The following is a 16,602-nucleotide window of genomic DNA, read 5'->3' on the forward strand; positions in this document are numbered from 1 at the left end:
TGAATTGTACATTGGTCTGATTATAAATCTGATCTCCTATTTTGGCAGTCAATTTTGTGTTAGTTCTGCAATTAATTTTTTTCTTCAGTAGTTGGGATGTTTCATAAATTTACCTATGTGCTAGGGAATCTTTGTATAAGTCTTGGTTGTCATGTGATATCATCTTGGCATTTACTTCTTGTCCTACGTCAATAATTGTTGTCTCATTTTATAGTATTAAGATATATGTACTAATCTTGTCTAATCCTATCTCTCAACCTTGTACTTATAAGAAAGGCATCTTATGTATATTTCATATTCAATCAATTCAATTTTACATCCATAATCAAGAAAGCTATTTTTGCCTTCTCTCTCTTGGAAGGACTTTTTTTTGTTGCAAGGGATCTTGGGGCAGAGGGAGTTCACAATTAATTCCTATGTGGTATCAAATCTCTAGTTTTGCAAACTCCTTCTCAGATCTAAGGGAGACAATTTGTCTTGAGTTACTTGTTGGGTATATTTTGGTGCTGAAAGGACCTCTGAATTGAATGTAGGGCGTTAGATAAAGTCATTTTCTTCTTTTTTGTTTCATTAAAATCCAATATTGTGGGGAAGATCTACAAGAGTTTCATGTAGGTTGAAGGATTTCATATCCAAGAGGTAACTCAATTTTTTGAGCACTTTGGGCCAAAACAAACCTTGCCATTGCATCCAGAACGCCCAAGCATTTTAAGACAATTTTCAAATTATCAAAATTTGAGACTTTTGTCTAGAGACATCAAAGGTTTGTTTTTCCATTTCATATCATATGGAATCCATATGGGCCATACTATTTTTGGTGGTTATAGTTGGCATCTACTGCACAGTTGGAATTTGGCATATCGGACAAATGTTCAATCTACAAAAAATATTCAATCTGCATAACTTTTTACATCGTTTGAAGAACATTCTTATGCAAGCCATATAATTTTGGTATGTCATATCATCTAACATTGACATTGGTATGAATTTTCTTTTTTTATTACTTTAGAAAATGTGTTTCTTAAACCCACTCATTGATTTTTGTAAGCACTTGGCCTCCCCACTCTCATCATGTAGGTCACATTGCATTGCGTAGGGGATATGACTCAAGGAATGTGACCTTTGGCCCGCTTCCCTCAAATGCCTTGCCCAGTGACCCCACAGCCACTAGTGGCATCAATTTTTTTAAAACTAATGTTGCATTCAACAACCACATGTGCACCTTGGGGTCTATGTTCTAAGGGGCCAAAATTGGGGCTTTATGCCTCAATTGGCTATATCTTTTCACCAAGGTGTCCATTTTTTGGAAGCGAGGTTTTGTCAAGAAGTTGGCTCAGTGTGTTTGAAGCGAAGTGAGTTATTTTCCATATATTATTGTTAGTGCTAGTATTTACAGTTTGAAATTAGATCCCCATTTTGGCTCCTGATCTCATACTTTTTAGCTACAATCTCTATTTTTCATTATTTTTGTAGTATTTAAAAGGTATCAAGGAGCTCTTTCAAGCCATTCATGCGATTTTTCTAGATTGTATCACTAATACATTGTTTTTCATTCCTACCATAGAGGTATCCTAGAATATTCCTTGGACATGGTAGCATATGGGAAGGTGCTATTTTCAATCATATATGATGTCTTGATTTCTGATTTTATCATTTGAAAAATGCATCATTGCAATCATTGGTTATGCAACTCATCCTTTTGTAATCATTCTAAGGAAACTATGAGTCTTGGGAAAAAATGTTTTAAACATCGCAAGTGGCTTTATCTTTTGCCCAATCTTTATGGACTCATTCTTGAGCTAGAGACACAATGGAATAAATTAGTTTGGGGTAATAAATTGATGATAGTATAAAAATTATTGGTACAAGTATTAGTGCTAATATCTTCTTGGAGACCTACAATCATATCTCCAGAATTAGGTGTCATGCACTATTCGGACCAAGATTTTCGAGATTTATGGAGGTTTGCTTAATTCTCCATTCCCAAATGATCTTTGCATCAAATTGCCTCATTCCAACGGATGATGTTAATAATCTACCCTTTGATGATGACACCTTGGACGAGCTAGAGTATGATGGAACACTTGAGTACCTTGGTGATCGAGAGACTTCTCCCATGGCTCCCACATAATTGAAATTGCATATCCATCATTTCTTGTTAATTCATTGAGAGCTTCCAGTGTTTCTTTGTAGCAAATGATTCTCATTGTGTAGGTTATATAGTCTCTATATTTACTTCTTAGAGAGGGATAATTCATTGTATAGTTGTGATCTTTTGAATCTACAAGGATATCATCGCGTCTTCCATCTTTCATCACTTATTTTCTATGCTCCACAGAGTTTTCGGGACGGGGGCGTTTTATGGGACAGGGACGTGTTTCTGGTATGGGTATGGGTTGAAGCCAAAATTTAGGGGACAAGACCTCAGGGGACAGTGATTAAAAACACAGGATTTTTTAATATATAGAGACAGAATTCAAATATGCATATTATAACGTTGATAAACCATTCATCATAGACATTTTAGAAGATCAATACATGGAATATAATCAAATGACAAATACTAAGTACTTTCATTATAGCAATATCACATACATATATAGCAAAAATCAGAATGCCTAAAGGCTTTGAGTATCATGCTGAAATCAGAATGAAATAAAGAGAAGTCCAACTAAAATAGTTAGTAAACACTAAACACAATCTTTCCTCACTGCTACTACTTCTCTTATGTTTTTTTTCTTCCTCTTAGCAAGTATGTCAAATCTAAAAATGATTAGAAGAGTTAGTGTTTTAATGGACCAGATATGGGTTACATATTTTTATTGTCTTTAAGATAACTAGGGGCTGCACGGACAACAAAAATTAGGAAAAAATGATTTTTTGGAGGTGTTTTGCCTTTACTAGATTGGCTGGAAAAAAGGGGATGTCCAATAGTTTTGGGGATGGATAGTGGATGGAAAAACTGTCCCTAGTACTGCTAGCTGTCCCCAAGTTTCCTGCAAAAAAACATTGGCCGTTTCGGGGACATTTCCGAATTTGTCAAAAATGAGACGAGTCAAGGGACGGCCAAACTCTGTCCCCACGTCCCCGTTTCATCCCCAGTATAGGTACGACCCCAAAACCATAGGGGACGTGTCTCCATGGAACACTTCTTATTTTTATCTTTACTCTATTTTGGAGAGGAGTTTTCTCCTCTTCTTTATTTGTGAGAGATTGTACTATATATCGGTACTTAACATGATAAAGTAGCCTAGATCCATCATCATTTTTCTATCTTTGCATTATTTGCAAAATAATTTGCTACCTTGTAAGTTGCACTTAAGGGGGGTTGGTGTGAATAAGGTATTTTACCTAGCTAGAATAGTAATGGGCCCTAATCATTGTTGAAGATGGTAGCTGCAATAGAGATCTTAATCTTTGGTCTTATGAAATAGAAACATGTTTGTTATGACCGTTGTGGTCATCTTCGGCTGAAAGAGATATTTGTGGTATTATTTAAGTTAATATTATATAGAGAGACGTGTCATACGTCATGTGAAGAGGCATACATATGAAAATATGAAGTGTTGAATATTTGGAAATATATAGGGTCTCGTTTGAATTTATATGATTACTTAGTGTATTGCAAGCAAGTTAAGTGAAAGCTTTGTACTTGAACATTTTTCATTATCAATAAAATATATTTTTTGCTGGTGTGGCTGGGTTTTCCTAGCATAAATGCATTGAGTCTTTTGTATATTGCTTATGGTCTTTTATTGTTGTTTGTCTTTATTTCTAGGCTAAAAACTTAACATGGTATCAAAGCTTAGTTTTGATAACAGCAATTAAGGAATGTCAAAGATCAGTCTTTGAGCATTGGAGTTTGTAGCATCAAAGTTTGACTTAAGTATTAATGTCGCAAATTTGGCCTTCTTATTTAGTTGTTTCTGCTAAAAGGACTCCAAGTTTCTTTCAAGTCTATGTGTTTCTCCCATTAAGCTTTAATATTTTGCATCATGCATTAATTTCTTAAGAAGCTTCATCTAATATATTCATTGTATTCTCTCTCACCATTTGATGGATGTCTTATGGAATTCTTTCAGGACCCCCAATTCTGCCTATCATGAACATGGGAGATTGCTGCACATCTACGGGTCATAAAAACTCTAAGGAGGATATCAAAACATTGATTAATAGCTGCCAGAGCAACAATAATAGGCAAATTTGTGTGTTAAAAGGGGTGCTTGCAAAAGAACATTGAGGAGAGATAATTTGACCAGAGTGCTTGGTCAATTTGAATTTGAAATCACTTGAAATCACCTACTTTTGTACAAAGAGACTTGGGAATTATTTGTCTCCAAAATCAAGTTGAGAAGTATGGTCGCTATTGAACATGTACGAAGAGAAGTGGCAGTCATGAAGCATTTGCCCAAGCATTTTAACAATGTCTAATTACAAACAACTTGTGAAGGGAGTGTAGAGGTAGCATACAAAATGAAGAATTGCTCAATGATATGGCCAGTGTACATAGCATCAATGCAGAGCATAGGCTCTTAGTATTTTTTAAGTATTATGTGCATTTAGCGACAATTATTATGAGCATTTGTTTGTCGTGTGTTGATTCTTGTTGATTCTCTCTATTTATTTTTGTTGTTGGTAAAGTTATAAAATAGCCGACGGGTAGATTAGCATGTTGTTGGTAAAGTTATAAAATAGCCGATGGGTAGATTAGCATCCGAAGGGTCGCGTGACGGTTGAGTCACCCCTTCGGAATGGTATATGTACACCGTCCAGAATGGACTTTGGATCATGATTGTTGTAATCATCATTGAAAGCACTATGTAATCTCTTCAGCATATATGCGAACAATAAAAGGAGTACTATTGTGCTACATGTTCTTGTCTATTGTGTGCATGCATTAATAAACCATTTACCCTGTACAGTAAACATTTGGTGCCGTTGTCAGAGATTGAACCCGGGTCACCCGCGTGACAGGCAGGAATACTCAATGCCGAGGGAGCACGAGCATGGAGTGAACTCTTCATCTGCGATACACTTCTAGAAAAAACTACTTCGTTTAACGAAGGCCCTTTTTCACAAAGTAATGCAGCTATTAGAAATAAGACGACTGCCTAAAACAACGCAGGTGTTTAGAACAATGTGAGTGTATAGAATAGTGCGGGTGTACAGAACAATGTGGGTGTGCAGAACAGCACAGGTGTGCAAAATAGCACGGGTGTACAAAACAATGCAGTTACACAAGTACCTCCAACTCAAATAGTAATGGCTGGACCAAAGGAAAAATTGCCAAAGTTTGATGGTGATGGTGATGGAATGGCCGATCCAATCAGACACTATAAGACATGCAAAACAATTTTGACGACGAATGGCGTAACTGACACAGATGAATGGGTCCAACAATTTCCAGCAACCCTAAGGGGTGTAGCAGTTGATTGGGTTGTCGATGCCCAAAAAATTAACTACATGGGTGGGAGTTAAAAAGCAGTTTATCACCGAGTTTCAATTGCTACGAGACGACAATGAGATGGTAGCAAAAATATACACCACAAAGCAAGGGAAAAATGAAACAGTCCGTGTATATGCCAGAAAACTAAAAGAATTAACAAATAAAATGAAAAGTAAGTCGGCAGATGGGCTGAAAAAGCGATGGTTCATTAAAGGACTACGCCCGGAGTTGAGGAAGAAAATAAAGATTGTGCCGCCATCATCATACATCGAAGCGTACAATTAGGCGATGGACTTAGAGAGTGAACAGAAAACGAAAAAGAAGAAAAGTAGCTCATCTGACTCAGATGACGTATCTTCGGAAGAAGATAGCAATGGTGATGAAAAAGACAGTAAGAAGGTCCAAGCTATCCAGAAGGATATGATTAGAATGATGAAGGAATTTAAAAATATGCAGAAAGAGACGAAGGGAAACGAACTATGGTTCACAAATTGCAAGACAAAAAGTCACACGAAGGGATCCTGCCCAAAATACCAGTTCTGTGATATCTGCCAAATTATGGGAAATTCCACAAAAGAATGCCCCTTCAATATGAAAACAAGAGGGCATCAACAAATGCTCCTGACACAGGGGGCTTCCGCATCAGGAGGGAGTGGAAACACAAGCAATGATGGTGCCACTTTGAGTAGGTACAAAAATAATAGAAAAGGGCAAAACAACAATACCAACAATAATAATGGGGGCTGCAGCCGAATTTAGTACAATGTGAACGACCACCCGATGGTTCAATGTCGAGCATGCAATTTGTGGGGCTGCTTTGCACGAAACTATACATCAACAAACACGCCAAAGTTATGCAGATGGTGTGGTCCTGGAAATCATGATGATGCCAAGTGCCTGAAATCAAGAGTGAATTTGATCAGCATTGGCGCGGATGAAGAAGTCTTGGCAATTACCCATAAACAAGCAAAATTGTATCCCAACCCGACTGAAGAAAAGAAGAGATTGGAAGCAGCGTGGGTGGAAATTGAGAAAGCAACGTAGGCAGAGAAATCATAATTGAAGGACACTACTGGTACATCAACGAGGAATTGCACAGAACAAAACATCATAAGACAGATATTACAAACTGAAATACCAGTCAAGTTAAATGATCTGATCCTCACAATGCCTCAACTACGGCCAACACTCACAAACAGTGCTCTAAATGCTAAACTACCAGGAGAACATAGAAGGGAAAAGGAAACTAGAGCAAGCGCAGCAGATCCAATGCTGCTAGCCTTCACATCCAGACGACATCTAGCGGTCATAGAGATGGGTATATTAGGAACGGTCCTCTCAGACACAATTGTGGACAGAGGTTTAGGAGTAAACGTCCTACCAGAAGATACTCGGAAGAAGTTGGAACAGCCGATGTTGTGGCCACCTACATTCCAGTTACTAATGGCGAACCGACATGGCATTAAACCTATTGGGATCTTGATGGCACAACCAGTGACTATTGGAACACAGTCATTCCTACTTGATTTCGTCATTATACTGCTAAAGAGGAGAAGATATGAAACCATTTTGGGCTGAAGATGACTCGTACAAGCAAGGGTTAAGCATGACTGGAAGAAGAATACACTATTAATGGTGCGCGGAAGCAGAAGATTCATAATTGACCTGCACACACAAATGGTAGGTGAGGAGGCAACATTGTCGGATTTCAAAGGTGAAGGTGGAGGGAATGACGAGGGGAAGAAGAGAATGGAACTTGATGAAGAGGGAGTATTGAGACTGGAAGGAGGGTCGAATGAGGACGACCTAGACTCGTTGAATGATCTTTTCCACTGGCAAATGGAGGATTACGAGCTCTTTCCGAGCTAGAATATGTTAAGGGTCGAAGAAGGTGAGAAAGAAGAGAGAAATGAATGTCCGAAGGAATACACAGAAGCGGAAGAAGGAAAGGTAGTTATGACTGAAGCTAAAGGGAAGAAAATATAGTACGAACCCAAGAAAAGGAAAGATTACACTGTACGATACACAATAAATGGACCGTGTAGAAAGAAAATGTTACGTCAAACCACGAATATAGTAGAAAGGTGCCGACAACAATGAAAACACATCATATGCTCTGCACAGGAAACAAAGAGGAAGGGTTTAATAAAAGCTTTAGTAGTACAGAGTGAAGGTCCTAAAATCAAGAATACAACTATTGACGGCAAGGAGTGGCAGCTGACGGAATTCATGGTACCAAGTTTCGAGAACAAGCTGGGCGATATGGAAAACTTGATGGAAAGATCGTGTAACTTAAATAACCTTGATGAGCGACGATTGGAGGCATAATGGGCCATGTAGGTGACACAAAACAGGCGCAAAGCATGGCATGATAAGCACCTAAACCTAAACAAGTTCCAACCAGGACAACTGGTATTGAAGTATAGCAGACGGAACAAAATCAAACCGGGGAATTTTAAAGTCAAATGGGCGGACCATACCAAATCCTGGAAGTGGGTGATAAAGGAGCAATAAAGCTATGGACATTGGACAGGTAGGAAATTCCAGAAACGATGAACGATTCCAAGTTAAAAATATATCATGCTAGAATTGTTTCCCCGTTGACAAACAATGAGGAGCAGTAGTTTTTTTTTAAAAAAAGAGAAAAAAAAAAGAAAAAAGAAAAAAAGAAACAAAAAGGGAAAAAAGAAGAAGTTATTAAAACATCGTACGGTGACTGTACGACATCATGAGCATGTTATAAGCTACCAATGCCTCCACCGTACAGTAGTGTAAGATCATCTGGTAGACACCATACGGTAAATAAAGGAGAGGCAGAGGATGTGATCACCCTATGGCAATTTAATATCATATGATGGACATCGTACGGTAAATAGAAGCAGAGGATGTATCGCTGAAAGCCACCATACAGCTATAAAAGAGAAACAATAGTTAAGTTTGTGGGCTGTATGACGTACGACGGCAAGAAGTTGAGTTTCTCTGGCAAGTAAAGAGACCATATGGTGTATGTTGAAGAGGAGAATCCAAGTGCAAGAACCGTATGGCAAGCTTGTCAAACAAAGAGGACCATATGGCATTTGCAAAAGATCGTGTGGCCGACAATTGTGGAGGTGAAAAAGAAACCCATACGGCAAGAAGAAAGGAGGAAAAGAAGCCCATACGGCTGGAAGGAAGGGAAACAACGCATTCTGTACGATGCATTCTTGGCACCCCATCACCGTACAACAAACATAATACATTCTAAAGGCGCTATACGAACACCATAATACATTGGGCTAGCATCAGAAAACATCGTACAGTCATGAGTAGTGAGGATTTATGCAATTTTTTACTGCTCCAAACACTGTACGGTCATGCAAAATAAGAGATGAAAGACACTACCACTATATGGGCATGTGCAGGCAGAGGTTGTCGTCTTGGGAGAGCTATTTTGGTTTGGGTTTTGCAAACATCTTCCGAGTGACCGAAGAGGAGGGAGTAGGCACCCACAAGTATTATTTGTGTGGCCTCTGCAAATAATACCATCACAGATCAGCAGAAAGAAGCAGTCAGAAGAGAAGGCAGGAGGAAGCAGTAAGAAGAGCAAAAAAAAAAATATACAAATAAAAAATGTTCAAAATGAATAATGTATGATGCCCAAGGGAAGGGAAAGACATAAACAGGTAGTAAAACATAAGCGGTTGCCAGAAAGAGTGTGGGATCGGAAGAAAATCACGAAATGGTGTGTTCCATGGAGTTTTGTGTGGGTTTAAGAGTGCCCTGGGACCCCTGGGCATGCTGCCCCTCAACCTCGCTAGGCGCGATGCCCCCTAAACCCCCAGTCGGTTCAATTATCAGTCGTGGAAAGTATGACTAGTTGATGAGACCTGGAGCTGTTGCAGGCATGGAGTGTCTGTGTACCAAAGGTGGAAAGAACATTAGAGCATGAGGCTTGGAGTTGTTACAGGCATGGAGTGTCTGTGTACCAGAGGTGGAAAGAACATCAGAGCAAGCCTTTCGAGAGGGGTGATACGCTTTGAGGCACTTGTTGGATGTGAAGCTATCTTGGTGGATGCATAGAGAGCTCGGCAGGAGCTAATCATCCGGTGGAAGGCAGTACAGCGACACTTGGCTCAGTGTACCCAGGAGTTGGAAGCAGAGAAAGTGGCGTGGGTGGATATTTTGTAATTGTTGTCCAAAGACGACTTTTCTTTTTGGGGGGGATGATGTTGTCGGTAAAATTATAAAATAGCCGACGAGTAGATTAGCATCCGAAGGGACGAATGACAATTGAGTCACCCCTTCAGAATGGTATATGTACACCGTCCAGAATGGCCTTTGGATCATGGTTGTTGTAATCATCATTGAAGCACTATGTAATCTATTTGGCATATATGCGAACAATAAAAGTAGTATTGTTGTGCTACATGTTCTTGTCTATTGTTTGCATGCATTAATAAACCATTTACCCCGTACTGTAAATCCTTTTTGCTTAGATTTGTGATATTTCACGCTTCATGGAAGGCTTGCAACTGTGCCATGTTTATTTTATTTTATGCGTTTTGTTCCTTTGGTGATTCATTGATGTCTCTTCTTTGACGCGAGTCTTGAATTTATTGTGTGCCAGCCCATGCACCACTAGTTATTCTTTGTTGTTTGTGTTTGCTCAAAACTCTTTACGTGGTGTCGATTCTTTTCCTTAGCCATCTCGTATATTAGTGACAATAGACATTCTTCTAATGATCATTTTCGTTATGCATTCATCTTGTCCTTTATGGTAATTATTTAAGTGGGTGTTCGTCCATTTATTTGTTTTTGAGAAATTATATCAACCTTGTTTAGCTTTATATCTGATTACAAGAGTGCTTTCTGTCATGCGAGCTCGAGTGGAGTTTCCTAGCTTCTAGGTTTAAGAATTTAAGAGGAAGCGAGACTTCTGTCTATTTTCTCTTTCCCAAGAATTTAATTTGTCTTTGTAGAAGATGTATTCACCAAGGAGTGTTACAAGACTTTTAGGGAAAGGTTTCACTCCATCCAGGGGATTTATAGTGCCTTCCATTCGTCTCATTCCCAAACGATGTCATGCAATGCATGAAAATATTCAGTCACCCCTCCAACATTTTCGGAAATTCTCAATCTTCCTTGATGTTTTGGCATCTATGTGAAGAGCCAAATGGCAACCAGTTGGAGTATAGATGTGTTCCCAAACAATCTTTCTAACATATTTGCAGCTTCATATATGGCTTAGGATTATAGAGAGAAATATTCATGTCATAGTTGTTTGATTGTCATGATTTGGGAATATTGTAGATGAAGGATTTAAACTACAAGTGCTTACTTTTTATATTGAAGGCATACTTTTCAAGGAGTTGGCTTTCACAAATCTTTCATTATAGTATGAGATAAATTCTAGGCTTTGTCAGAGCATTCTTCTAGTTGTAGACGTAGCACATTCATAGCACTACTCTCAAATATTTCTGGAATTTGGGTATCGTGTGAGATTATCTATTATTTCAACAGCTGGGCATATTTCTCTTGTTATAGTATGAGTTGCCTTCATGTGTGTCTATCAAGAGTTGCCTGTCTGTTTTGGGGGCTGCCTACTTATATAGTCTGTGGATATTTTATATACCTAATCAATATTTTTGAGGATTATTACTCTTGTGTTAGGATCATTATTCTTGTAAATTGAAGGAAAATTAGACTTCAAAGAGATAAGTATTCCATGATTTTTGTATATATTGGAAATAGAGTATATCATTGCATTGATCTCTAGGAATCTCTCTTGGTTGCAAGATACTATGGCGTGATGAGAGATTATGCAACATTGTTTGCAGTCTTGATACCAAACTGGTGACACATTGTCTTCATTAAAAGAGGAAGATCACATTTAGAGATAGAGACTATTTAGCTTCAGAGGGAGGTTATGTGACAAAGGGAGAAGTCTAACCCTTTGCAAGCTTATGTGATTGAAACAATTGGAATCAGCTATTTTGGTAATCAAAGTTGTCCCTGCTAATAGGAAGTCTCTGTTAAGAGAAAATCTCAGTTATTAATGCACTCTTCTCTGGGAGAAGTTTGAGGTGAAAGCCCTCGTTCCACCCTCTACAAGTAGGTATGGTGGACCACCCTCTGTGAGTAGGTATGGTAAAAATGCTCTCTTCTTTTGGAGAAGTTTGATTTGAAAGCCCTCATTCCACCCTCTATGAATAGGTATGGTGGACCACCCTTTGTGAGTAGACATGGTGAAAGTCATATGTATGACTTTAGTTTTATAACTATGGTAGATTATGTTATGCTGAGATAACATGTTTTATATGATGTGAATTATCATTGACATCTTGGGTTGCAGCTATGTGTGCTTGCCCTACTAAAGATCTCTCTCTTGCTAAGAGGGAGTGTTGAAGATGGTAGCTGCAATAGAGATCTTAATCTCTGGTCTTATGAAATAGATACATGTTTGTTATGACAGTTGTGGTCATCTTCAACTGAAAGAGACATTTATGGTATTATTTAAGTTAATATTATATAAAGAGACGTGTCATACATCATGCGAAGAGGCATACGTATGAAAATAAGGTGTTGAATATTTGAAAATATGAAGGGTCTTGTATTGGAAATTTGAATAGACCTTCGTGTGCAAGATGAAGAGTCTAAATTCAATCTATTTATACGATTACTTAGTGTATTGCAAGCAAGTAAAGTGAAAGCTTTGTACCCGAACATTTTTCATTATCAATAAAAGATATATTTTTCTGGTGTGGTTGGGTTTTCCCCTTCAAGTGGAAGGGTTTTACCAAAATAAATGCATTGAGTTTTTTTTGTATTGGTTAGGGCCTTTTATTGCTATTTGTCTCTATTTCTAGTCTAAAAACTTAATAATCACATATTAAATTTACTTAGGTTCTAGGGGACCTTTTTACAAGTCTTAGTTCTCTCGTTTTGCTATCTTGACATTCACTTCTTTTCTCAGATCATTTAATAGTGGTTGAGGTAGTTGCCTCATTGTATAAGATTAAGACACATGTTATAATTGGTAATGTCCCCATTTTTAGCAGGTTCCTATAGTTGGCTTGGTTAGTTCACCATCGCGACCCTCGTGAGCTAACTGTGAGATTTGAGGGTCTTAGTTGTGGGGTTATAGGCTTTACAATAGCTTATGGTGTGTTTTGGCTTTGCTTGAGGGACTTACTATTAATAGTAAGTCAATTGTTGGTTCCAATGAACTCAGTTGAGTTAGAGGAGATTAGTGATGCTCTTAGTTTTATTTTTGGCCTTTTCGTTTGGGCTCCAAGAATCTTGGAGGGAGTGTTTATTTATAGTAAGTCACCTCGTTAGGTTCATTCACCGTCTTTCTTCATTTAGAATCACTTTGGTGTTATCAAATTTTGATTTTGATACTTTTTTAGTTGGTTTTGGAAGATGGGTAAATTATTATTATTCATCTAAATATGTTGGAGGAGGTTATTTTAGTTGGTGTTGTATGTTAGTCACTTCAGTATCATAGCTCATTGGAACCGGGTTGAAAAGTTTTAAATTGTGGACATAAGAAAAAGTGGCCATGTGTGTCAGAATATTATGTTATGGTGGAAAAGGTCATTTTTGGGAGCCAAAAGCAATTAATAAATTATATTATAACGACATTTTATTATATTTTAATGTTGTGTTGAGGAAGCTTCTTAAGTGGACTTCATTTGGGAAACATGTGTCATTTGGAGATTATAAATATGAGCCCATTTGATGAAAAAAGCATCCAATCATTTGATTATCTTATTTTTCTTTGTCATCTTTGTGACATTTTTCTGAAGTTATGATTTTTTTGTGCCCTTGTTGGAGTACAAGGGTTTGAGATCTACAGTTAAAGTATTGTACATTCAATTTTTGAGATTATTTGAAGGTTACATTGGAAATTGTTGCTGGAGTATAACAATTTGCTATCACTCTTACTGTTTCCTATTAGTGATTTAATTCTGAGAAGATGGACTAGTTAGTGGAGATCATTGGCAGCAGTGTCATTGTGAGCACCTATGATTTGTGGAAAGGAAATTACTGTGCAGCAATTTGCAGGCTTTGTTCATAACTGTTACATCGTTTGGACTTCATTCTTACCCTATGTGCATTATTAAGTGCCTGTGATTCGTCTAATATGGGCTGAAGTTGTAATTGTTGCTTCTGTTCAAACTGTGGAGGTCTGCATTCATGTTTTTGGGGCCTGTGTTTAAGTTGCAAGCTCACACTAGGAAAGGGAGAAGCATTTTTCAGTGTAGAAGAACAGGTTTACCTGGAGAACTCATCTTTGCCTCTAAACCAGGTTCTGAAATGTAATTTTTCTGAGTCTTGAATGAATAAAATGCAGATCTGAAACTGTGAGTTAATGTTCTTTGCAAGGTTATACATTTCCTTACTATCTTTGGTATTGCAAATTGGGGTTTTGAAACATAAATTCAAATGTCTTGCCAAAAATACTAAATCATTCCAAGGATATCATCAAATATTAAATATAATCAGTATAGAGTTAGAATTAAGTTTGTAACATCAGAGCTGGTTACTTACCTGCCAAGTGTTTGACAAAATGCTAAAACTGATTAGTTATGAAAAAAAAAGTGTCTGTCAAAACAATAACTGAACAGAGTTACTACATAATTTTATCATAACTTTTTTTTCAACCTTGCCTTTAGATGCAAGGCATTTATGTACATCTTATATTCAATCAATTCAATCTTGCTTCCATAATCAAGCAAGCTACTCTTGCCATTCTCTCGTATGGAAGGATATTTTTGTTTTTGAAGGTGATACTAGGGTTTGGGGAGTTCAATCAATTCCTACTCTTAGATCCCCCTAAGAATTCATATATGTGAGACTTATTACCAGCCTGCTGAGTAGACAACATTTCTTTCCATGGTATCCTGAGCCCATGTATGTCTAGGTTCATAAGGTTCAGCGAATAAACGGGACATGATGTGCATATCCCTGAATAGCACAGTAATGATAATGTCCCTGCCTTTTCATCATGTCTATTACATGCCTTCTGGCATCCTTTAGAATCAAATCTATCTAATGACGTGCAAGCTCTGCTTCCAATCATCACTCCTTGTGTTACACTTTTCAGTTTCCACATGCCAATTTGGAGCCTAGACATTTTCCTGTTAATATAAAAATTAAATGTCTATGCTTAAATTGTCATATTCTTTAACCAGTTATCTCCAACAGGAAGTGGGTTGATGGGACTGCATGTTTGCTTTGGCAGCATCTGTATGCAACCTTGTTTGCAAAGTTTGGCTGTATGATTGTCGACTTGTCACGCCATTATTCAAATATTTGTAAATCTTCTGTGGGAATTTTCCGCTTCATCTTCATGGGACTTAAGAATAGTGACCATGGGAGGTTGTTACCTCCATATTTTCTGTCGTTTTAGCTTCTATGGATCTTACCTAACACCAGTAAAAAGATATTTGCATTTATAGGAATTCTTGATAAGTAAAACAATATTATATTAAGAAAGTAATATCAAACTGGTAAGTTAAAACAAGATTAGCAATAATATCAACTGATAAACATAATGCTGTTGGGTTGTATTTTAGTCATGGTGCTTCTAAGCTAGACTTGATCATTTCAAGTGTTATCGTGCCCTGCTGACAGCATAAAAGAATCAATTGGAATTAATTTACATCTCTAAGCCAATAACAGTGTATGGAAACTTTGCCTTTTACATTCACCAGACATAAAAACTGCACATAATTTTTTCAATAATGGAGAAATTTATGTGGACTTCAAAGAGAAAAGTTGAATTGAATGTGACATTAATTTTGTTTGCTTTAGAAAGTTAGAAGGGGAGATTGGGACATTCACTTGTCATCTATGAGTCTATGCAACGCATCATGAACAATGAAACAAAAGTTAAATCCAGCTAATGAGATTTAGGTTATTGAAACACAGCTTTAGATTACTAAGGCAGTACATCAATTTTGATTCACAGTAACACTTTTTTAAGTAGGTAGGGATCACTGATTTGAAATTTGGTTGGGAATACAAAATTAATGAGAAAATGTGTTTGTAAGGTGATATGAAGTTTTAGATCGCACATATTTATCTAGTGTATTGTTGTTTCTATATGCAGCATAGTCAATGCTCTTAATTTTTGTTTCAAGCTCTAATAAATTACTGAGATAAACCTTTGCTGATTTTAATGTTGCTAACTGCAGGCAGCAATACGGCCTCCTACATTTGTCTTCTTTGTCAATGATGCAAGACGTTTTCCGGATCCATACCGACGTTATATGGAAAAACAGCTGCGATCAAATGTGGGTTTCCCAGGTACACCAATTCGTTTGCTGTGGCGCAGCAAAAGGAAGGCAGAGAAAAAAGTGAGGGAGAAAGAAAGAGAAACTACAACAGTGTCATAGGTGGTATGTTCTAGTCAATCTTCAGATTGGGATATTCAAAATTTTGGTCTACACAGGCAGTCAGGCATATGTCTTAAGACTGAAGAGTTACCATCTCTTCTTAGTCACCTCAAAGCTGAAGAAAGAGTATGCTCTGTCATAAATATTTCTTCCGTCTGATCTTTCTATCCTTCTCTGTTTATATCATTGCACAGCACCTCACATTATCTTGTTGTATTATAAATGCTAATTTTAGCAAAGCTGCTATTCATTATATTTGTGCCTTGCAGGCATCTATTCCTTGCAAAACAGACACATCCATTCTTGCTGAATTTTGAATGTCTTAAATAAATCTCAACCTTTCATCAAAACCTTATAAAATGAGACATTTGTCAATTGGTTTCATTTTCAGTATTTCTCCTTAATTCTATTTCTACATATCTGAGGAGTCTAAGATCTAATTTTTGTGCAACCATTGGTATAATGATGTAATCATAATCTGGTTGCATCTTTAAAGATTTTGATCATCCAAGACAATTATTTCAAATCAGAATGTGAATAAGGTTTAGTTGCCTTATACCAAAGAGATTCCATGGTGCTGCCTTGAATTTTGATGACTTTGTTCTGCTTTGTTTATTTTGGAATTTTTACAACATAAATTTGAGGAAAAATGCAAGAATATAGGGAATTTAGCACTTAAAGAAGCATACTACGGTATTGGAGGATGCAACTTAATGCATAAGCTCAAGTGAGATCCCTTATGCTTGAATAAGAAGAACCAAGCATTTACTTAAA

General features: G+C 37.3%; 1 protein-coding gene across 4 annotated transcripts in view; it reads left to right on the plus strand.

The window, feature by feature from the left end:
• The window catches only part of LOC149537842 (uncharacterized), a 310,563-nt gene extending 294,351 nt beyond the window's left edge, over positions 1-16,212 (plus strand). For all 4 annotated transcript variants that reach the window (XR_016355921.1, XM_089799242.1, XM_089799244.1 and 1 more), the window contains one exon: positions 15,628-16,212. Coding sequence is in view for 3 of the 4 variants with exons in the window: in XM_089799242.1 (XP_089655368.1) it covers positions 15,628-15,828 (201 nt within the window). In the remaining variant the exon portion in view is untranslated. The remainder of the gene's footprint in view (positions 1-15,627) is intronic.
• Positions 16,213-16,602: the final 390 nt, after the last annotated feature.

Source organism: Cupressus sempervirens, chromosome 9 (assembly GCF_028749045.1).
Source record: "Cupressus sempervirens isolate cs-2001-9-10 chromosome 9, ASM2874904v1, whole genome shotgun sequence".
In the NCBI taxonomy this organism is placed as follows: Eukaryota; Viridiplantae; Streptophyta; class Pinopsida; order Cupressales; family Cupressaceae; genus Cupressus; species Cupressus sempervirens.